A 23,227-nucleotide genomic window follows, 5' to 3' on the forward strand; every position below is an offset into this window, starting at 1 on the left:
CAAAGCTTGCTTCTTTGTATCTTATTTGGGAACATTTTCAGAGATTGCACCAGTCCCTTTGCAAACGGTTTTCATGTAACCCACATGATGGAGGGGAGGGGAAGGCTTGACACTCTTCATTGTGTAGATAAAACATGAAGGCTTGTTTTAACATGTTGTATACTTTTGTTTCTGGCCTACAATAATTTGAACCATTTTGCAGCTTAAAACCACTTGAACTTCAATATTTATTCCTAGTCTGTAGGTATTTCAAATTATGTAACACTATAAAGTAATGGCGCAGTATATTGCCTCAAAGGCTGTTCTGAACTAAAGTCTAATAAATTAAAATGGGAAGAAATATTGTAAGACTGTACTAATTTCTTTAGAGGCATTTATATTCAGCCACCCTGAGTCAGTCACAATCAACTTTTGCTCTGATTAACCTTTTTTGAGGTATTTATATAAAAGCTTAAGCCTATTCTGATTGGATTGAGAGCATGAACATCAAATTTTAAGTTTTGTCTCATATTGGGTTAAGTTTTGGACTTGAACGGGTCAATTCACCTTAGTCTGCTTTCCTCTGACTTATTCTAATGGTAGCTCTGGCTGAATGTTTAGGATTGTCCTGCTGCAAGGCGAGCCTCCTCCACAGTCTCAAGTCTTTTGTCCTGTATTGTGCTCCATCCATCTTCCCATCAACTGATCAGTGTACTTGTCCCTGCTTAATGAGCATCCCCATATTATGATGCCATCAGCTCTAAAATTTTATTTAGCTGGACTGAGGGCAAAACTGGCTCTTTGGGTTGTGAATGTTGCGAATTCCTGGTCTAGGTGGACCACCGGGTTTGCTGTTTGGCCGCTCTCTATTTTCAGATGATGGATCGCACATCACTCAGGGAAATGTTCAAAGCTATTGTTTTATACCCTAATGTACTTTAAACTTCTCAATTTTCTCTCTTGCCTGTCTTGGCCTTCACGATACTGTCTGTTCTCTAAGGATCTCTGGATTACAGACTGGATTTACACAGCAGGTGAGTTCCTGAGGTTAATGGGAGTAAAGGCAGCTCAATACAAATTCATTCCAGACCTGTAAATGTTCTTATTTAAAAAAAAAAAAAAAAAAAAAAAATTAACATTGTGTAAGTTTTCCTTCTACTTCACAGCTTTGTGCTACTTGTTTGATTTATCACGCAAAATATATGAAAGTTCAACAGGTGTGACTACTCTGGTAAAGTACTGTCACCAGAGCAATTACTTTAAAGGAACACGAGATTTTTTAGCAGCCTAAACGAAACTTTATTTCATGGGAAAATAAAAACAATATAAATCTGACGGAAGAAAAAAGAATCCGTTGAAAAATTAACAACTCTGTATCCAAAACTCCGGATACCACATTAAAATTTTTTTTTATATAAATGCATTTTTTTTTTTTTTTTTTCAAAAACGACATCGAAACTCAAACCATCTTTTCTATGAAAGCAACAAAATGAAATGTTTGAAGAGGAAAACCAAAACGAGCCAGCGCGAACTGGAACGCATTGTCCACCCTCGGCCGCCGTACTCTGCGTCATAGGTAAATAGCTTCAGCTAGCCTGCAGCTAGCTGCTGGTGACCTGCAATGGCGTTTACTCTGTACTCCCTGATCCAAGCAGCCATCCTGTGTATCAACGCCGTTGCTGTGTTACACGAAGAGCGGTTTCTCAGTAAAAGTAAGTGTCTCTGGTCTGAATTCCTGCTGGATGTAACTCTTCTCCTCACCTCCTAAACACACTACAGGCTGATCGCTCTTAACTCTGGTAACCAGGATGTGACAGACAGCATTCTAACTTGTGTTGTTTTGCTGTTTCCGCCCATCGTTTAGTCGGCTGGGGAGTGGACCAAAGCGTCGGAGGGTTTGGTGATGAACCAGGCATCAAAGTCCAGCTGATGAACCTCATCCGCTCTGTGAGGACGGTGATGAGAGGTGGTGCCTGTTTGCTCCCCTACCCACACAAATACTACATGCTGTATACATTTCTCTGTCGTAATTTAGCAATTTATTTGCCATACACTAAAAATTATTTGTTCTTAAAACAAAAGTAAAAATACCATCCAGTTTAAGTGAGAAAATGGCAGAAACATTGACTGTAGTCAGAAAAACAAGTATTATAGAATGGCTTGGCGGTGTCTCCCACCCATAAACAATAAAATCAGGAGCATAAAACCCCTTTGATCTATATGTTGATGGTTAAATTAGGAGCCTTCGGTTGAAATTCTCTGAAGTGAAGGCAGGGCAGTGAGGTTTTTTTCAGTGATTGGCTGCGGGGTGAGGAGAATTAGGGTTTCTTGGAGGAAGTCCAGAAAAACTGAAGAGCGACAACATAATATTAAGAACCTCTATGAACAGAGTGGGTCAAACCGCAATACAATTTTGTTATTTTTAAACCATGAACCACCCCTGAAGAGGGGAAAAACAGAAAAAAGGGACACTTCAGTTTTTTATACTCAGACGCGTTGTATCATATCCATGGATTTATCGAGGCTTTCTCCTATTTTAAACTGAAAGCTGTTAAGTTTTGTCTCTGAAGTGTCTGTCCATCCACCCCATGCGGTACAAGGCAGCGGCTGTCTGCCTTTCCCTGCCACCCACCCGTCTCTCTGTATAAAGCACCGGGGGGGAGCAGCTGAAAGCAGCTCGAGCTCGGTCAAGCTTTAGCCTCCCTTCCACTGACAGACCAATGACAGACCAACCCACTGTCCGAAATCAAACCGATTAAAAATAGCTTCACTGTGGTTAAAAATCATGTTCTCGCCGCTCCCGCCATGGCTTAGGCAAAATATATAAATTGTATCTTCGTGAATCAAAACAGCTGGAGGGAGCAGCGGTGTGGTTTGGCTCCACATTCATGCACAGCATTGAATGCGTATATAAAGTCTGATTTAATAAATTGCAAGTAGCATTAAAAGGTTAATTTGCTTCAGTAGCCCAGCTAAGTCAAAACCACTTATAGACTAATTACACACACACTCATGGTTTCAAGCCTTTATTGCTGTTAATAATGACTTTCCTCTTACAGCTAAAGGAACACAACATTTAAGTTTAGAATATTGCAACAGATTAACAAAGAATAAGATGGGTTTAATAAGATGCATGTTTAATTCCTGCCTAAAGGTTGTTTTGAAAAGGTAGCCTACTTTTAACCTTACCAACAAGCCTCAATGGAACACCCATTCTAATCTATCGATTATGGCTGCACCTGAAAATACACAAATTTCATTTAACACATGTTGGCTGACTGGAGGATACTTTTCAAATCCCTCTTAGATGTGTGAAAGATTTACCAACATATAGGCTTTGGTGTATTTTTGGTGTTTGTGTAGCATCCGTTGCAAAATGCACTACCCTTCAAAGTCATTTATTTTCCTTTCCTTAGCTCTATTTGCCAAATTGGGAGATTAACAGGAAATAAAAATTCTATGCATCCTGATAACCAATAGACATGACATTGTAAAGGAATTTCTTCGCGAGGGAATAAAAAAAACAATTCAAAATGAAATCACAGTGGTAACGTATTGGCCAATGCCCGTTCGACGGTTATAAATGGCAGACAAAATCCTAAAGGGACACAGACCGCTTTATTTGGTGTATATGGCAAATGAAAGACTTGGGAAGAAAATAAAAACTACAATTCACCCCAAAATGCACATCCTGGCTACGTTTTATGCCATTTACACAGCTAAAGCTATGCAGAAACAAATACAAAACGTCACTTTAAAGTAGCCTTGTCTCTGCCTGTGTCATCCTGTAGTGCCGCTTATAGGAGTGAATTCAGTCTGCATTGTGCTGCTGCTTCTGTTTGGATGAAGAACAGCAAATCCAGGTTGGATCAAGTCAGCCTGCTGCCACGAGTCCATCCTCTCAGGAACCGGCCTGAAGAATCGGCTGCATGACCTGCCCCGTCAGCCTGAATATGAATGTTTCTTTCAACAGCAATAAAGTAATAGGTCTGATAATCTTCTCCCTGCAGAGATGATTAGCTAATTACAGATTTTATAATTTACTGTCAGAGATTACATGACCTTTAGGTTTGTTTAGACTCACCAGAGATGGGAGTCAGTTGTTGAAAATGTTGTTTTATTTGTCAAAATGCTCAAGAATAAAGAGTTTCTCAGATCACTCTGTGTACGTGGAAAAATTCCTGAAGAGATCCATGTGTACAACTTGGTTCCTACCATCCAACAGCGTTTTCATTTTCTTGTTTAGGCCTTCTATTTGTTCACACATTACAACAAGTACGCAACAGTGACTCCACAAAGGTTCTTGTTCCTCTTAGACACAAGTGTCTTTTTAAGTCAACTTTACTAAGAATGCTAGCTTTGAAAGAGTACAAATTAATTTTGAAGATCCCCTGAGTGATGTATGTTGTAGGCCTTACATAAACCCTTACAGGTTTAAAGCAATTCAGGATTTAGGCCGTTTCCTAGGTTTAGGTTTCTCCTACCTTTTTATTTCAGAGAAAAGAAAAAAAATCTCCCTTTAAGGAATTTAGTGCCCTGGCACCTTCTTTTGCAATAATACGGGTGCTGGTCATATATCATTAAAAAAGTGGAATTTCTTTTCTGTAATTCAATTCAAAAAGTGAAACCTGTATATTATATTAATTCATTGCAGTCAGACTGATATATTTCAAGTGTTTCTTTTAATTATCACAGATAACTAATGAAAACCGCAAATTCCGTATTTCAAGAAATTAGATTAATTAAGACCAATACAAAAAAAGGATTTCCAGAAATGTATGTCAACTGAAAAGTATGAGCATGTTCAGCACTCAGTACTTAAGGCTCCTTTTCCCTGCATTACTGCAGCAATGCAGCGTGGCATCGAGTCCATCAGTCTGTGGTGCTGCTAAGGTGTTATAAGGGCCCAGGTTGCTCTGATAGTGGCCTTCAGCCCTTCGGCATTGTTAGGTCTGGCGTATCACATCTTCCTCTTCACAATACCCCACAAATATTCTATGGGGTTATGGTCAGGCAAGTTTTGCTGGCCAATAAACAACAGGGATACCATGGTCCTTAAACCAGGTACTGGTAGCTTTGGAAAATTAAATCTGCATCTCCATAAAGTTGGTCAGCAGCAGGGAGCATGCAGTGCTCTAAAACTTCCAGGACAGACACCAGCCATTGTGGAATACTCAAACATGTTTTGTCTCATCACGCTTTCCGTATTGTGAATTGGTGTTCGAAGGACCTTGCTTGGTACTTGCAGGCATTGATATAGATTACTGGATAGGATATCATGTGACTACAGCCCAACACACAGGTGCCATTGCTGTGCATTAAGTCAGGGCTGCCGTAGAAGCAGTGTCAGAAGCTGATAAAACTGGTTATTTTTTAAGGCCAATAACCTCTTAAAAGTAAAATGACATGTTGCAGTGACAGTTTGACTTCAATTGAAATCTAATTGACATATAATGTAATTTGTGATAAATTCCAGGAAAAATAAGCAATATACACAGGTATGCAATGAAAAGTAGTACAGTGTAAAAATATTCAAACAAAACCTTTTACCTGGTTAAATAAAGGTTAAATAATAAAATACAAGGATGAATACAACGAATATTCAGTTAAAGTAATTTCTTAGTGGAAAATTATGAAGGGTACACAGAACCTGACTTTCTGGACATTTAGGCATTAAATATGTTTTAAACTAGTTGTGCTGTAGTGCATGGTGGCCTTGAAGTACAAACCACATTAACCCAACAACATACTAAAAATTACAAGTACATGTTCAGAACAACATTAAAAAGCACAGAACGATATTAAATGAACTAAGGTATGGGTTTTATCCTCTAAATACTTTATCACAAACAAACCTCGGGATGTGTGCTTCAAACTTCTCCATCACTGTTACCTGGCAAAACCCAGCCTGTCTGGACCTAAAGCTGCTCTTTATGTACTTTGGACAACGAGACAACAGTTCGCTTGTTCTGGAGATGCTCCTTTGACCTTCTGGAAAAACTGTTATGTCTAGATTTATATTTTTGGTAACTGTTGAATACAGATGTACTGTTTGGATTCTACAATATCTGCACCTCTGAAAAGAGTATTTTTTATTTTATGTAATGAATCATTATTAGAATGATTCATTCTGCCAAGAAGTCTTTATTTACACTGTTTTTGACTGAACTGTTATAAATATATGCAGAAACTATTCAGACCTCGTTTTACCTCAAAGCTGTACAGACTGAAAGCCTTGAAATTCTTTAAATCTGTTAGCTAAGATAAAATAGACTTTATTGATCTCATAGTGGAGAAATTCACGCAATAGTATCTAAATTACTGATTTAGCTACGTTATTGCGCTGTTTTCCATTCCTCTATTATTTGTACTTTTCTACTATCATTAGCCTTGCTATTATCTTCCTGTAGTCCTTGAATTTCAAGACTGAGCGTCCAGGCTGCAGCCATGCCCGTCTCTTGGACACAGCTGCAGTGACGTACCAACAGGCTTCCGTAGTTGTGGTAGGATGTGCGCATGTACCTTGTTACAGAAGTTATGGAGTAAACGGAGAGTTTTGCAGAGCATAAAAAAAGATACAGCGCAGCAGTCCCAGAATTTGGTCACAGAAAATAGCTACTTTGCTTGCTTAGGAGTTTGCAACGCCGTGTGAGACATAAATAAATCCTGAACGACATGGGCATTACGCAGAGCGTCATTGTTGCGTCGCTCTCTGTGTGTTGTGTGTATTTAGGCTACTTATACGTGTACCGTCATCACAAGCTGCTACATAAAACTGCGCTGAATAGCGACAAACTTCCAAGTTTTGTGTACCTTTACATCAAATACCTGAGCAGAGCGGTCACGAGGAGGACAGGTCACCTGTACGCAGCGCGCGCCGCTGGAGCACCTGCTGTTATTGCGGCCATTAACTGCAGGTGAGCAGTGGGACCATGCAAGTTCAATGAAAGCCAAGCTGCAAGGCGTTCTGGTTTTTAGGTTGGTGTATCTGTGCCGTTCTTAAGGTTGGATGCTTCCTTGCTGAGGAGATTCTGCGGCGCAGCGGGATATGGTTGGGACTACCCGGACACTGATTACAGAGACATCCCGCTGTGTTTCCCGGAGGTTCTCGGCTCCAGACTTGTGCTCATGTTGTTAACTGACCCCGACTTTAGGCTCTGCCCAACAGGTACGAGAATAAAAACTTCAGCATGTCTTGACAGAATAGATCAGAGCTGGAAAAGATCTGGACCTTCCACAATGGCTCGTATAAAACTTTGGCTAAGAATGCTGAATGATTTTTTTAATTTTTCTTTATTTTAAATTAGAAATATAAATAAAACGATGGTCCTTTAAAAATTACAACAAATTTCCCAAAGTAGCTATTTATCAAAAAAATTATAAGTTCTCTTTTTTCCAAATGTCAACATCTGAAGCTCTAAACGAGTCTTATTCAGCTGGACTGAGGTAAAAATGGCTCGTAAAGGTGGCAGATCCCTGGACTAGATGATTAATGGCAGCCAGCTCCTTGCACCAGTATTAAGGTAACCATTGAACCTTTTAAAGTTCAATGGTTACCACTTTAAAACCAAAAACACCATGGTTTTTATTGAGATTTTTGACAGACAAGGTAGTGCATAACTGCGGAAGAGGATTAGGGCCATTACAAAAAAAAGTCTTTTTAATTCTGACTTTTTTTTCCTCAGAATTCTGAGAAAAATGTAATAGACTTTTATTTGTATTTTTTGAATGGCCCTAATCCTCTTCCGTACATATCTCTGAGTTGGATGTTTTTACAAATAAAATGAAAAAATAAAAAGTAATCAAAGTTTTTAAAAGGGTGTGAGGTGCATTTGTATTTAACATCTATAAATGATACCCATAAATAAAATTAAGTCTTATAAGTAAAGTCTACTTGAATTTAATTTCAACATTAGACCAGCTCTTCTGTCTCAGTGTGTCTTAGTCTGGGGGGTGGAGCATCAGGGAGCAGAAAATCAAACAGAAGAAATTAGCACTGAGAAATGAAAACCAGGGAGCTTAAACACAGAAAGAGGAGGTGGAGACAGGTGAAATAATCAGGAGGAGAGCAGAGAACAATGAAGACGGTGAGCTGAGAGAAGTGCAATAAATAGAAACTAAAGGGAAACACATGGAAGGAATCTAACGAAAATAATACAAAATGTACATAACCTAGTCCACAAATTGTTGGGAAGGACTTGCAGCTGTAATCGCAGTGACAAGTTATCATATGTCAGTATTTAGCTCCCCCTCTTTTTGCATGACCTCTGAACAGCCTTCCTGTCCCTGCTGAAGAAAAGCATCCCCACAGCATTTTGCTGCCGCCACCATGTCCTACATGTGGGAAAGATGTTCTGGTCAGTAAGATCACAAGTTTAACTCCTCCAGGCCAGAGGTTGCCGCAATTGTGATTGCCCACCCATGTACTAACCTGCAGTTGTACTGTTTGCCAGTGCTATCACAGAGCGACTAAGATCTGCCAACAACAGAGCTCTGTCTCACGTGACTTCAGCCTATTATTCCTATTGGTGCAGAATCCTTTCATGTCAACGTTGGAGTCGTAACCAGAATTAAATTGTGTATATTGAACCCTTCTAAATTTATAAAACAATTATTTATATACTATATATTTTTCAGTAATATGAATACTTTTATTCTGCACCACTCTAGACATTCTGAGGATGTGTTATTCCTGGAAAATGTATCGTTTTGATGAAAAAGTTGTAGGCTATGACTTTTAAGCACTTTTAGGCGACTTTTTAAAGTAAACACACTAAAGGGACCTAAATACAAATATTCACAACACTTCAGATTTTTATGTTTAAGAAAATGGAACCATACATTATTTTCAATTCAGCTTAAAATTATGCAATATTCTGTGTTGGGCTACCATGTTAAAATGCTAGTAGACTGAATTCTGAGGTTGTATCCTGATGAAAAGGAGAGTGAATACCTTTGCAAGGAACTGTTAATTGAGCCTTGCTGATTTCCAGCAGACCCAATGTCACCGGTGGCAGGATTTCACCGACTGCGACTTTCTGTTTTTAGGTTTAGTGCGTGTGCGACAGACTTTGAAAACCCTTCAGCCAATCGATGAGCTGAAGAAGGGTCCGTTCATGCTGCAGGTCGCAGTCCAAGGATATCAGCAGACGGATGCAGGGGTGGAGGTGGACGTCTGTTTGTCTGCCACGTCCCGATCCGGATGTCCTGTGTGGGAGAGCGTCCTTACACTGCTGTCCAAAAACAGGGTCCACAAAGCCAGCAGAGACGTACTGAGGAACAAAGGCAAGTGTGATCACTGCTATGGTGATTTCTCCTCAGAACATTTTATGACCACCTTACACTGAGACGCAAAAACTGAACTGTGCTGTGTGAGGACTTGGCTAGTCTGTACTTACCCCTCCTTAACACGTATGGATTTTATTGTCCCAGAGGAGCAACCAGATGATGAAGCAAATATCAAGCAGGTGGAGGTCAGAGTTCCCAGGACTACTGGCCTGCAGTGTGCGTGGCCCTTCACTGACTACTCCCCTCATCGCCTCCTCTCTCTGCCTGCCATGTTCTGCGGCCTAAAGTCTCCGACAGTGGCGGCTTTCTGGATGCTGTCGGTCTGCTTGGCTGAAATAGAGAAGCACAAAGGTAGGAAAGCAGCCGATTAGCGCTCGTACGACAGGAATCTGCTGGCAGCCGAGTTGCTGTGTCACACCTCTGTTGTGCCTCCAGGCGTTGAAACCATCACAGCTCCCGTCAGCGTCACAGCCCACTTTAAGGAGACTCAGCCTGCGTCGGGAAAAATGACCATCAGGTTCTGGGAGACCAGCAGAAAGTTGGGTCAGTCCGCTGATAAAGACCTGAGTTTCCAGGTGCAGCTGCAAGGACAAAGCGCCGCTCACATGGTGGGACTGATTTCTAGGGCTTGATTTCTCTAGATGATCAATATTTCTATGGATCTGTCCAGACACTGTGGAAAGCTTACATTTTAATGTATTAGGTTGGTTCAAGACTTTGTATTTTCACATGGTTGTGTAGGACCTTTGAGCCTCCTTTCTTTAAATTCTTCAAATTCTTTGAAGCTTACAGACTCTTGCACTGTTCAGCTCTTGAGGTCCCATTACAGCGTTTCAATCAGGTTTATCGGGCCATGCCAGCTCAGTCTGGTCCTTTTTCACATATTCTGTTATAGTGTCACATTTCCCTTCGTTTATAGATGAGACTGTTTTTTAAGCTTGTCTCGAGCAGGTTTGCGCATCCAGACTGTATTTTTGTTGTCAGTTACAGGCAGATGATGTGGAGACAATCTCTAAACAAAGATTTTCAAGCACATATTTTCTGGTTTTCTTTGACTAGGCCGGGGGTCTGCAACCTGTGGCTCAGGAACCACAAGTGGTTCTTCAGTCCCCCCACTGTGGCTCTTAATAACTTTTGCCAAATATGATTAGGATTGAGCAATGTTTTAAAATCTATAGATAATAAATGAATGCTGTTTCTTTTACACCAATAATGTAAGGAATATTATTTGTAGGGTAAATTTTTTTTCTGGTTGGTCTTCTGGTTGATATTACATGTGTTTTTGGTGTCGTTTCTATGAACAAAAAATTAATGTTGCATTAAAGAAAATTTATTAATTCTCTTACACTCCAGAAAGGGAACTAAAAGTAGATAATATCTTCTTCAAATTTGTGCATTTGTCTTCAAACTTAGCAGGTGAAAAAAGGTTATCTGCCAATGGAATGTGTATTTGGACCCCTAAATAAGATCATTAGAAATCTGCACTTGAAATTAGATGATGGAGATGAGTTGGTCTTATTTTAAGTGCAAAAATCTATTTCCACTGGGAGATGATTTAAACTTACCTGTTCAAATCAAGGACCAATAAAATCATTTCAAGAAAAATGTACTTACTTTCAGTTCCCTTTTAGCAGTGTATGTAAGAATCAAACGTTTTCCTTTATTTAATAAGCTTCTAAAGTAGTTTTATTTCTCTTATTTATTTATCTAAACATATTTGTTGTAGTAAATAGTGTAAAAACTAGTAATTGGGTTTTAGAGGCTCGCTTAGCTTTTGTGGCGTTTGAGTCCACTGCTCTTAACCATTCCAGTGAAGCTCTGGCTGTGTTTAGGGTCCTCATACCACTAGAAGGCGAAGCTTCAGCCCGGCCTAAAGTCCTTTGCAGCCTCTCACATTTTCTTCCAGGATTACTCAGGAGTTAGCTTCCTTCTTCTCATCAAGTCTAAACAGCCTTGCTGTCCTTGCTGAGGAAGTGCATCTCCACAGCATGATGCTGCCTCCACCATGTTTTGCAGTGGGCATGGCTTATTCAGGGCAACGTCAGTGTTAGTTTTAGAGCATTTGATCTATTGTGACAAGGGCGAAAACGCTAAAGGCGTATAATCATTTTTACAATCACTGTGCATTAAATAACTTAGGAGTAGTTGAGGGTCATTTGAAATTTGAGAGCAGGGTTTACCCTCGAGAATCCAAAGAATATGATTTTCTTTCAAAAAAAAAAAGTTTCAAATTTGAAATTGCATGCTGTGGTAAAAGAAGGCAATTTTCCACATTAACCTGATAGAGGAGTGAAAACAGCATGGATTTGGATGTGCTCCTGCCAGATAAAGGACTGGTGAAAGTAGGGCAGGGTGATTTGGACCAGTAATAATATCTCCATATTTTTAGGCTGAATGCTGATATTTGTCACAATATGTTTTTCTTTTCACAAAGTAATCATAAAAAGTTATCCCTGAATTAATGTTGCGCCGATGCCATTTTTTGGCCCCGATACCGATACCCGATACCTGGCTGTGCAGTATCGGCCGATACAGATACCATTACTTTGAAATTTATGTGTGTGTGTATATATGAAGAACTGCATACTACTTGGATGTAAAATAATTGCCATCATGGCTTTGTCAAGCTGCTACCTTATTAAAGCAGGAAAAATACTAATACAAAGTGAATCCAGTAGAACTAGTGAGTGTCGGGAGAGAGAAGGCTGCGTTCAAGTGACATACAAACATCAGAATGGTATCTGTGACCTATTTGTTGGTACTCGCCGATACCGATACCACCATTTTAACGCGGTATCGGCGCCCCGGCCGATACTGGTATCGGTATCGGTGCAACACTACCCTGAATCAAAGCTTTATCTCACAGGCACATTTTTCGACAAACAGCAGAAAAATAACCTACTGGACAACATGAAAATGTAATTCTAACGCAACATAGACCATCTCAATATAAAAAATATAGTGTAATCTCTTTTTAAAAAAATCTTGATATTTATAAAATCTCAATATATTCCTAGGTGGAAGTAAAGCAAATACAGAAAAGCTTGGATCAGGAATTGTTGCATGGACTTCAGTGATCATCATACCATCTTTTCCTAGTTTTAAAATATCTGCTGTGAAAAAAATCTGTGTTGATTTCCTATTGTTCTTGGCAGGCAGGATAATATATCACCAAAATTATATTAATTTTATTTATTTAATAAGAAATGGGAATCTGTTTGGTGAATTATATCTTCCTCTTAGCAAGTGGCTGAATTTCCTGCAGCCACTCAGATTCTGGTTACGGTGTTTAGCTGGACATTTTGTAGACCTACTGAACACTTTGTCTATACAAAGTGTACCAGCTGACCATATTAGGTTAAAGCACATCATCCCCACAGTAAGTGAATACTTTTCAATATTTCAGCACTCCAGTATTCCCGTTTGCAGCCGTCATGTTTCTGAGAGTTGGTCTTCTTGGATTATTCATATAAAAACCTTCATTGCATGGCACTGAGAGGAGGGCTTTTCATGCATGGCTGCACGGCTGCAACAATTTAGTTAAAACAAGGAGAGATTGTTTCGAGCAGAAAGGGAAGGAAGTCAGGGCTTTTACCTTGGCTGAAGCAACACAGTGAACTGGTTAGAATGCCACTTCCTGATTTCAGGCATTTTTCAAAGATGGACTTTATTCGTCATTAGTAGGGTTTGGGTGAAAGGATCATTAGATCATTAAATAGTATTATACCATGGTCTGGGTGAATACTCGATTCTAATTTGCTGCTGGGTGTCCATTAAAAAGTGATATAGGACACCTATAAAAGAAGTTCAGGTCAAGTAGTGTGACTGATCTAAATTATTGTGCTGGCTCAAACAGCAACACAGTTGACGGGTGAAATTGTACTTGGTTCTGTGGCCAGAGCTGGTTACCTTGGCAACGCGTCACGACAGATATTAAATAGTTCTCTTGTGAAAAACGTAGACTTTTAACTGTGAATAAACATTAGATTTAATATGGCTGTCTTTCATAAGGGACCATGGTATAAGGGGGATAATACTCGACGAGGTGTCCATTATCAGAAATGAATGGACTTCATGGAAGCGCCTCCGTGTCGTCCATTCATTTCTGATAATGGACACCTCATCAGTATTATCCCTTACATAACCTCCTTACAATTCTAGTCTTCTGGTTGAACACTACTGCCAATCCCATTATCAGGATAGCGTTACAGTGACAGGGCGACTGCCAGCCTGTCATACTGTTTAATTTGGCCCTGAAAATCTTGTTAGGTTTTCTCTGGGTTATGCAGGTTCTTTGAAATAAAGCTAACATTAGCTTGCATTAACCATGTTGGTTCGACTGATTAACGATGGTCTTACTTCTCAGTAAGATTTCAGTGCGTTAAGGCAGATATTGCCACTTTTAAATATAGTCCATGAACCATGTATGTTGGCATTGGTTTTATAATTAACTGTGTCAGCCAAAAATGGTATTTATGTCTGTATTTCATTTTAAAAAGTGAAACTCATATACAGGACTGTCTCAGAAAATTAGAATATTGTGATTCTGTAATGCAATGTCATACATTCTGGATTCATTACAAATCAACTGAAATATCGCAAGCCTTTTATTGTTTTAATATCGCTGATTATGGCGTACAGCTGAAGAAAACTCAAAAATCCTATCTCAAAATATTAGAATATTTCCTCAGACCAAGTAAAATAAAAAAATTATAACAGCAAAACAAAATCAAACATTTCAAAATGTCCATTAATGCACTCAGTACTTGGTTGGGAATCCTTTTGCACAGATTACTGCATCAATGCGGCGTGGCATGGAGGCAATCAGCCTGTGGCATTGCTGAGGTGTTATGGATGCCCAGGATGCTTCAATAGCGGCCTTTAGCTCATTTGCATTGTTGGCTCTGGTGTCTTTCAGCTTCTTCTTCACAATACCCCACAAATTCTCTATGGGGTTCAGGTCAGGGGAATTGGCAGGCCAATCAAGGACAGTAATGCCATGCTCAGTACACCAGTTACTGTGAGAATCTTATGTCGTCTCTTAACCACTACCATACTTGTGATTTAGTTTACTGAACCAAGCTGAGTGTTTTTCAAGGCGCAGGAAACCCTGCTGTGTTTCGAGTTAATTAGACGATTCAAGTGATTTGTTAAATAGCCTACTAGTATACTTTTTCACGATATTCTAATATTTTGAGATAGGATATTTGGGTTTCTTAAGCTGTAAGCCATAATCAGCGATATTAAAACAATAAAAGGCTTGCGATATTTCAGTTGATTTGTAATGAATCCAGAATGTATGACATTTCATGTTTTTTAATTGCATTACAGAAAATAAAGAACTTTATCACAATATTTTAATTTTCTGAGACAGTCTTGTATAGATTTGTTACACACAGAGGGATATATTTCTGTTAATTTTAATCATATCTTACAGTTAATTGTGTTTTTGTTTTTATTATACTTTAATGTTTTTAAACCCCCTATTGTAGCACTTTGAGATTTTATTTGAAATGTAAAGTGCGTTATAAATATTTATTATTATTATTATTATTATTATTATTATTATTATTATTATTATTATTATTAATGAACACTCAATTCAGTTTCTCCAAAACTTAAAACATTACATACAACTGGGTCGTGACGTGTTGAATGGAAGGGAAAAGGTGTGCATAGGCAGCAGCAGGGATAACTGCAGCCTTAAAGAAATGTGGCAAAAAAGCTCATTGAACAGTTTGGGGGAGGTTCAGCAGGTGTGGACTGCAGCTGGAGTCAGAGCTTTAAGAGCCATATCCAGGATATGGAGCTTCTCTTTCCTTCTGCTAAGCTACTCATTGACCAGAGACGGCACCAGAAGCTTCTAAAACAGGAGAAGACTTTCCTGATTTTAGCTGAAAGTAAAGTTTGAATTCAATTTAAAAGGAATTTAGGTTCCTGTCTGGAGGAAAAGTGGGGCGGGAAGGAATCTCAGCTGTTTGAGGTGTAGTGCCAAGTTTCCACAGTCAGGGATGATTTGGGAGTCAGGTCATCTTCTGGTGTTGGTCCACTGTGACCACAGTCTGCACAGCCGTGTACCAGGAAGTCCTGTCTTTATGCTTCCTGCTGCTGCAAAGCTTTATGGAGATGCTGTTTTCCAACAGGACCTGGCAGGACCTGGCATCTCCTCACACTGCCAAAGGAACCAATGGCTGCGGTGATGACCGTCATGTCACTGCTTGACTGGCCAGCAAACGCTCCTGATTTAAACCTTATAGAGATTCTATGGAGAAATGTCAAAATGAAAACCAGAGACACAACAGAGCCAACGAGACAGAGTGTTGAAGGTTGCTTTTAACACAACCTGGCCGATCAGCAAAGCCACAGGCTGACCACCTCCATACCACAACGTGTTGATGCAGTATTTAATGCAAATAGAGCACCGGTCAACCACTGGATGCATATACTGTAAAAATAAATAAAAATAAACAACATGGACATACGTTTCAGTAGGTCCACATTTCTTTGTTAAAAAATCTTTTTTTTACTTTTGTATAAAATATACAAATTTTTCAAGAAGCTGAGTTTTACGCTTTTATCAGCTATAAGTCATCAAGGTTAACAAGATAAACAACTGAAATATGTCCTTATATTTCTAATAAACTTCACATGAAAACCTGAATCATGTAAATTAAGTAAGTTAGCCATCCATAATGTCCAGATTTATTGAAGTGACCATGTAAAATCTAATATTTCTTCATTAAAGGAGGTCTCTCACTGGTGTTTCTCCACTCATTCTGTTTAAAATGTATATTTTATTACAGCGTTCTGTTCTAATCGTATAACACAGAATAAAGTTCTGTTTGAATGTGATCTCACACATAATGTCTCCAATCATGTTTGGGAGTTGGATGTAAGGGTGTGGTTTGTTCCCTGAGTGCCTCCCTGAACACTGAGCGGTTGTAGTTTCTAAGAGGACGGTGTGTGAGGAGTCTTTGTTTCCAGACCTCTGCTCAGATGAGCGGTCCATTTCACCGACGGTGTGGAGGATCAGAGGGAAGCGTACCCCACAGCTCAGCTCGGCTCTTCCATGGGAGGGGTTCAGTTCTGACGGCTTCAGGTACAGACATTATTTAAAGTTGATTTAGTCCTTTTTCTCAGCTTGAAACTAATTCTGGGCTGTTATGTGTATGCTTGCTGGCTTGGTGTGTAAGGGAAATCTACACACTTGAGGGAAACACATTTTCCCTCCCTGCTGAGACAAAACAGTTCCCTGCCATTTGGAAATGAAGCAGGAATACTAAGCAGGCGTTTTAAGTCCTATCTTTTGTCTGTTTTTGCTCGGTAGCTGAACCTCACGTGACTCATGTTTCCATGCATATTGTTATTATTCATTTATAGAGTCCCAATTCTGTCATGCATACAAATCAGTCAAGTGTAAGGCAGGCATTTTGTTAAGCTGTTGTAAAAAGTGTAGAACATTAAGCTTATATAGCCAGAAACTGGAAACCCTCCTTATCATGAAGATGTATTACTTCCCACAATATTCAACTTAAGGCAACCAAAATTCACTTCCTTTATATCTATCTATCTATCTATCTATCTATCTATCTATCTATCTATCTATCTATCTATCTATCTATCTATCTATCTATCTATCTATCTATCTATAGAGATTTCTGCAGCCAATTTTGTTCTTTGAATATCATAATTCAATACTAAGATTTTTTTTAATCAAACCTTTAATTTGAGTACATTTAGTAGGGAAAAATCGTATGCTAAGAAATGTCCTATTTGTTTTTAACACAATTAATATTGCCACAATTATTGGTACTTACCTTTAAATTAATTTCACTGAAACATTTTATATCATATTTTACTTATTTACAGTAGCTTGTTCAAAGTATGACATTTTAAATGGCAAACCACAATTTCTGTTTCTCAATAACAAAAAAAATTGCTTACCACTCCCAGCGGGCACAATCATTTTAGAAAAGCTCAGTTTCAAGGAAATGTGGTAAAGAGTGGCATCGTAACGTCTCCATAGCAACTATTAGACACCGTCTTCATTCTAAGAGGCTGATGGAATTGATGCCAGAAAAAGAAAATGTGTATACAACCATCAAGGACGTAAAAACGAGGAGTTTGCTAAATTCTATTGTTTCTATCATTAAGTGCTAGGTATCATGAAATACAGAAAGTTGCAACATAAAAAATCTGGTATCTGCCAGTGCAGTGAAGATGGGTCGTTGCCGGGTCTTTCTGCAGGATCTAAAACATGGGTTGTCTATCCAGAAATAGGATAAGAATTCCTTTATTGTCCCGCGATGGGGCAATTCAGGTGTAACAGTGGCATACACACACAGTTACACACAATTATTAGCAATTAATAATAAAAAACTAGTCTAATCTATAATTAGCTCTAAATGAACACTAAGAGTAGAAGATAAAAAGAAAATTCCAGAGTAAATAAATGTTAATATCACAAATGGAAAAGACTGTATCCTCTTTACATTCACAATACTACAACATGCTATGTGCATTATGGTGCAGCAGCATCCTGAAGTAGCTAATGTGTGTGCAAGTTATCTCAGCATCTGGGGACAGTGTAAATGGTTAATGATCAGATCAGAGCTGTGCAACCATCAGCATGATGTAAAGAGTTATTGAGTCTGTTATGAGCAGCAGAGATTGTAAAGTCTGACAGCAGCTGGGAGAAACAACCTGCGGAAACGCTCCTTAGAGCATCTGGGATGCAGCAGTCTGTCGCTAAAAGAGCTCTCCGGCTCTGCAGCTACTCCATGCATGGGGTTGGAGACATTGTCCATCAGTGATTTTCCTTAGAGTCCATCTGTCTCCCACCACCTGCACTGGGTCCAGGGGGCATCCCAGGACAGAGCTGGCCCTCCTGATGAGTTTATCCAGCTGTTTCCTCTCAGCCACAGATAAGCTGCTGCTCCAACAAATCACACCAAAGAAGATGGCTGATGCCACCACAGAGTCAAAGAAGGTCTTCAGGAGCACACCTTGCTCTCCATAAGATCTCAGCCTCCTCAGCAGGTAGAGTCTGCTGAGGAATGGTGAAAGGTTTCTTCCTTTCTAGGCTTCAGCTTTGGGAAGGGTACATTTTATTGGGGGGTACAAAGTACTGAATGTTGGGGTATCGATGATGGTGACACCGATAATTTAGTAAAAGTCCCTATTACCTAACAGGGGTTATTTTCTCCAGTGAACAGTATTGAAGGGTTGGATTTCTCTCATTTGTTCAGTGTGAGATTCCAGAGCTGTAATAAAAGATCTAGATCATTCCTGAGAGCCAACAAATGTGCCAGCATCTGTAGGCCTCAGCATGATGAGCCCTAACCTCACATCCCCACCCTGCAGAGTGATGCATTCCTCACTTCAGATGAACTGTTTCTGAAGAGGTACCAGGAAGAGTATGTTTTCAAGACATGAAACAATCCCTCTTCTTGGTTTGGTCACATCTGGGCAGATCATCAGTCTGCCTTCAAAGAGTTAATCCTCAGGGAATGCAAGTTATTTTCTGCTTCTATCAGGAGTGCCGGCTTCATTTCTTCATTCAGAGAGTCCCGTCCCAAATGACAGCTTGTTCTCTCGCTCTGCTTTATTAAACAAGTCCTCTGCATTTACATATATCTGCTCCAGTTACTGTGTCAGTGAAATGTATTACCAGTTGTGGAAAAGAGCAGAAATGTGCTGAGAATAATCTGATTAAAACATGGCAAAAAAGGAAAAAATAGTACATGTTAGATTGTCTGCAGTACCATTGGACAAGTGTAAACAGCGGCTACACATCTAAATAACTGCAGTATTTCTTGGTAAATATGGAAAATGGAGAATGGAATCATAAAAAAATATGGTTAAATTAAAATCATTGTTTTCGGACTGAGCACTCCTGAAGCCTCTCTGAGAGAAATACATGATAAATTGTTGCTCTAATAGGATGTTTAATGTATTTGGACAATCTGGAACACTCTGGTATGCAGAGGAGTTCATGGTTGACCGAGTGACTGCAAAATGATCATCACCCCTCCACCACCATGCTTGACAGCTGCTATTAGATGTTGGAACTGGTCCTGTGTATGGCTTTAATGACACATGTCCCTGTGCATTATGGGTAAGTAGCTCTGCGATGGGCTTGTGTGACGAGTTTTTATGCCTCCAGATGCCTTATGGTTTTAGCCAGAGTTTACTGTTTAACTGAAGAGAAAAGACATTATCAATCCAACCTTTCTAGACAAGCCTTAATTGTACATAAAAAAATCTATTAATGAAGCATACAGCCTGGACTACCCAGTACATTTTCTTTTGATTCACAGACTTCTTATAGCAGCAGTCTACCAAATATTTGTATTAACAGAGGCGCTCACAGATCACGATTATAAACCAGGTACTGAATTTATTCAGCAGTGCCCGCTGCTTTGAAAGACCTGGGGTGGGGTGGGGGGTGGGGCATTCTTTTACTCGCTGATACTTCTGGTCCCCAAATATTTTCTTTGTTTTTTATCTTTTCAATATAAAAACTCAGCATAGTATGTCATGTGCTGTTTTAGACTGTCTTTAGATTATTTTAAAACGTAGTAAACATTAAATGCATCTGTATTATGTTTGAGACCTAGGAACGCTTAGGATCAACCGAGCGTTGACTTTTACAACTACTCTGAGTTTCCTAGTTTTGGTTCAAATATGTCTGGTTTATAGCTGAATGGAGCCTTAAGCACAATTTGATACGGCGATGCAACTTAAGCTGAAGTGCATCACTTTTAAAATATGACAAATATGAAAGGCGCTTTTAAATAAAATGTATTATTAATATTATTAAAAAAAATCATAATGGATAACGCTCGAGGACACTGTAAAAGACCAGATAAAACCACAAGCAAAGACACGATAAACCAACAACACCAGCAACTTGACCTAAATGAGAAACATTACAGAGAATATGCCGATTTAAAAAGGTTTGAGTTACGAACAAGGAGGAGGTGGGACAGGTAAGGAAGGCCAAGACTGTGGATGGCCTTGAAGGTAATGAGTAATTTAGACTGGATCTTAGTTTTATTCAATGTAGCTGTTGGGGAATGGCGACCATATGGTAGAAAGAGGGAGTTTGGGCGATGATACGGGCAGCAGAGTTCTGAACCATTTGTAGGTTATGGAGAGATTGTTTGGGAGACCATAGAAGAAAGACTTATAGTAGTCAAGATGGGAGGTGACTAGGCTATTATCTGATGAAACTATTGAGGTACTTGCCCATAATGCCCATTGTTCCATTCCCAATAAGAAGGGAGAAGCTTGCAATCCTAAAAACACCACCGTCATCATATCAAAGGTCTGCTTACTGCCAGACATGGCAAGTCTTAGCATGGTCGGTATTCCTGTCTCACATGTAAAATGAAGCTGTTTGGATGCAGAGGATCAGGGACCGTACCCTAAGAACCAGAAGCTCAATCAGGAAATAGTTTATCCCCAAACCCAAAGCAGGTATCTGAACCTCACCAGAGAAGAGCCACCACCCCAGACTTTGAAGCGCAACTTCTCCACATTCTGTAGAAAGCGAGTCAATGAACATTAAATGAAAGTGATGTTGGGCAGGTTTTTCACTTTATTCTCCATCTTTGTATTTTGTCTCAGGGTGACCAGGAGAAATACATGAAGAGGCGAGGAGACAACACCGCCAGCACCTCCCTCTCTCCTCCACCAGGGAGCAGCAGTGTGCAGGTCTGTCATGACCGCCACAACATGGGCGTTAAAATGTACCCCAGGAATGGCCATGCTCTGGAAAGCAACTCTCACACACACAGAGACCAGCTCAGCAGGCGAGACGACGCAACATACAAGGTTTCATCTGCTCCAGATCTCATCCCTGAATCCGGGAAGGAGCAAACATTCGGCATGGGAGAGCAGACATTTCACAGAACCTCTATGCTGATCTTAGATTCAAGCAGTCAAGTGTATTCAGGGCCAGAGGACAACTCCACAGAGCCGCATGAGTCCCTGACAGAGTCCTCCACTTTCACCTTTGTGGACGGCTACACTCTGGAGGAGCCGGTGGAGAACCACAGCCCGCAGCAGGGCGTGGGGAGGATTTACCTGAAGGAGCTTGTGTTGATAGACGACGACGAAGATGGGGACATGTCACTGAGAGAGAAAACAGTGACAGACTTCTCAGTCAGGGATGGGAAGGCCGCTGAGCTGGTGTGTGGGAGGCTCCTGTCCACCTCCACTGGATCGCTGTCAGAGTGTAGGGAGGAAGGTGCGAGGGCCGAGGCAGTGCAGGGAAAGAAAACCTGCTGTTCCTGCACCTTACTATGACTGTTCAGGAGGTTCTGAAACCTAACTTAGGTTATTTACATACAGATCCTCGCAAAAGTTTTCATACTTGTTAAACCTTTCAGGATTTCTTACATTCCAACTAGGGATGCCCTGATATGAAAATTGGGCCCATAGCAATATCCGATATTAACACTGCTGTTCGTGTTGATGACTGATATTATATATATTATGTGTATTCCCCTGCCCTCTCAACGTCACAAAGAGACAACCACACCGTTGATGTTGATTCAGTTAAACACCCTACGACTATCACATGCCCATCAAAACCACATGGCTAACACCCTCCCCACATCCATCCCAAACGTTTCCCTTTTCACTGCAGTTTCAGCTGCAAGCCAAAGTTCCTTGCAAAATTGCTCAAACCCAGAGAGACTGAATGGAGATCTTTGTGAACATCCGTTTTGAAGTCTTGTGACAGAATCTCAAATGAATTCAGGTTTAGGCTTTGACTAGGCCATTCAGACACAGGAATAGGTTTTGATTTAAACCATATATAGCCCTAGCTGAATGTGTTAGATTGTTGCCATGTAAGGAGGTGATCCTCCAGGTTTGTCTCCAGTCTTGTATACAGATAACAAAAAGAAAGTGTCGCTATTGCATGATGCTGCCACCGCTATGCTTTGTGGTAGTGGGTTGGGTGATTTGCAGTGTTGATTTTTCACATATAATGTATACATTTCATTCTTTGTAAAGCTTTAGTTTGCATGAAAAACTTTAACTCCCACCTATAAAAAAAAAAAAAAATCTGCCATTCTAAAGAGAAAAAATGTTGTCAGCAGGATCATCCTATTGGTTTATTTCCTTTATTGCTTCAAGATCATGTTAACCTTTCTTTGGTGCATTTGTTCATAATAGTTAAACTGACACAATAGGCTATTTGAGATACTTTTCTTTTCAAAATTCACCTCCCCTGCAGAATATCATTTATTTATAATTTCTTTGAAGAAAGTTGTACTTTCTTTTTGAAGTTTTGCACATTTGACCCTATGGTTGACCAGCTGACCATCACTGCAGACTCTCGTGATTCTGCCGGAAAGCGTTTTGTACCGAATTCAAGATCAGAGATGAGTAGATTGTAAAATCCTGCTGCATGCCTCTTTGAAGATGGTTTGGTTTGGATTTCCGTTGACAGAATCTAAGTTTAAGAAGACCAGTCTAGAGGTGAGCAAATACTCCTCCAAACTTTGTGAAAATATTTTTTATACCAAACCAAATGCGTGGTTTTATAAGATGTGATCGTAGTGAAGATTTTGTGAAAACTGCACAGAAAGTCATAAACAAATGGGTGCTAAAAATCAAATAAATAAAACTTTCTACACTTTTTAAAATTCTGGTTATTTATGCAAAGTCAGCTGACTTGTGTGGTTGAGGAAGTGAGGTGTTATGGTTTGTGTGACCGACTGACCGCAGAGTTTAAAAGCGTAAACAAGACCCAGGAAGCGTTTCTAAAGCGAGGAGTAAGAAAGTCGTATGCAAAATGTCAATTTCAGGCATTTTGCTAAACCAGCAAGATTACTGCAAACGGCGATCTGAAAGCCGTTGTCCAGCAGGACGTCTGGTGTAGAATTGATGGGTAGGGCTGATGTTGATGCCCCACGATACTTCCTGTCGTCCCGTGCTGCTGGTG

General features: G+C 39.8%; 3 protein-coding genes across 3 annotated transcripts; all 3 read left to right on the forward strand.

The window, feature by feature from the left end:
- Positions 1 to 1,531: 1,531 nt before the first annotated feature.
- Positions 1,532 to 4,138, forward strand: LOC105938994 (immediate early response 3-interacting protein 1). Its single transcript, XM_012881014.3, has 3 exons — positions 1,532 to 1,691; positions 1,844 to 1,945; positions 3,771 to 4,138. Exons 1-3 carry the CDS (start codon positions 1,601 to 1,603, stop codon positions 3,824 to 3,826), a joined length of 249 nt encoding a protein of 82 aa, XP_012736468.2. The 5' UTR covers positions 1,532 to 1,600; the 3' UTR covers positions 3,827 to 4,138.
- Positions 4,139 to 6,473: 2,335 nt separating this feature from the next.
- si:ch211-12e13.1 lies at positions 6,474 to 10,604 on the forward strand. Its single transcript, XM_012880735.3, has 5 exons — positions 6,474 to 6,896; positions 6,984 to 7,147; positions 9,028 to 9,264; positions 9,412 to 9,618; positions 9,703 to 10,604. The coding sequence occupies exons 1-5, from the start codon at positions 6,655 to 6,657 to the stop codon at positions 9,897 to 9,899; spliced, it is 1,047 nt and encodes a 348-aa protein (XP_012736189.2). The 5' UTR covers positions 6,474 to 6,654; the 3' UTR covers positions 9,900 to 10,604.
- A 5,585-nt stretch (positions 10,605 to 16,189) lies between these two features.
- Positions 16,190 to 22,923, forward strand: si:ch211-12e13.12. The gene is made up of 2 exons (XM_036144635.1): positions 16,190 to 16,366; positions 20,899 to 22,923. Exon 2 carries the CDS (start codon positions 20,917 to 20,919, stop codon positions 21,577 to 21,579), a length of 663 nt encoding a protein of 220 aa, XP_036000528.1. The 5' UTR covers positions 16,190 to 16,366; positions 20,899 to 20,916; the 3' UTR covers positions 21,580 to 22,923.
- The last annotated feature ends 304 nt before the right edge of the window (positions 22,924 to 23,227 follow it).

This window comes from Fundulus heteroclitus, chromosome 12 (genome assembly GCF_011125445.2).
Source record: "Fundulus heteroclitus isolate FHET01 chromosome 12, MU-UCD_Fhet_4.1, whole genome shotgun sequence".
Classification (NCBI taxonomy): domain Eukaryota; kingdom Metazoa; phylum Chordata; class Actinopteri; order Cyprinodontiformes; family Fundulidae; genus Fundulus; species Fundulus heteroclitus.

Excerpts from the sequence above, each read along its gene's own strand:
- LOC105938994 (XM_012881014.3), top strand. The coding sequence starts at position 1,601 with ATGGCGTTTACTCTGTACTCCCTGATCCAAGCAGCCATCCTGTGTATC. Across the intron at positions 1,692-1,843 it reads AGAGCGGTTTCTCAGTAAAA|TCGGCTGGGGAGTGGACCAA; the intron begins GTAAGTGTCTCT and ends CCCATCGTTTAG. Across the intron at positions 1,946-3,770 it reads TGTGAGGACGGTGATGAGAG|TGCCGCTTATAGGAGTGAAT; the intron begins GTGGTGCCTGTT and ends GTCATCCTGTAG.
- si:ch211-12e13.1 (XM_012880735.3), top strand. The coding sequence starts at position 6,655 with ATGGGCATTACGCAGAGCGTCATTGTTGCGTCGCTCTCTGTGTGTTGT. Across the intron at positions 7,148-9,027 it reads CTTTAGGCTCTGCCCAACAG|GTTTAGTGCGTGTGCGACAG; the intron begins GTACGAGAATAA and ends TTCTGTTTTTAG. Across the intron at positions 9,619-9,702 it reads TGAAATAGAGAAGCACAAAG|GCGTTGAAACCATCACAGCT; the intron begins GTAGGAAAGCAG and ends TTGTGCCTCCAG.
- si:ch211-12e13.12 (XM_036144635.1), top strand. The coding sequence starts at position 20,917 with ATGAAGAGGCGAGGAGACAACACCGCCAGCACCTCCCTCTCTCCTCCA.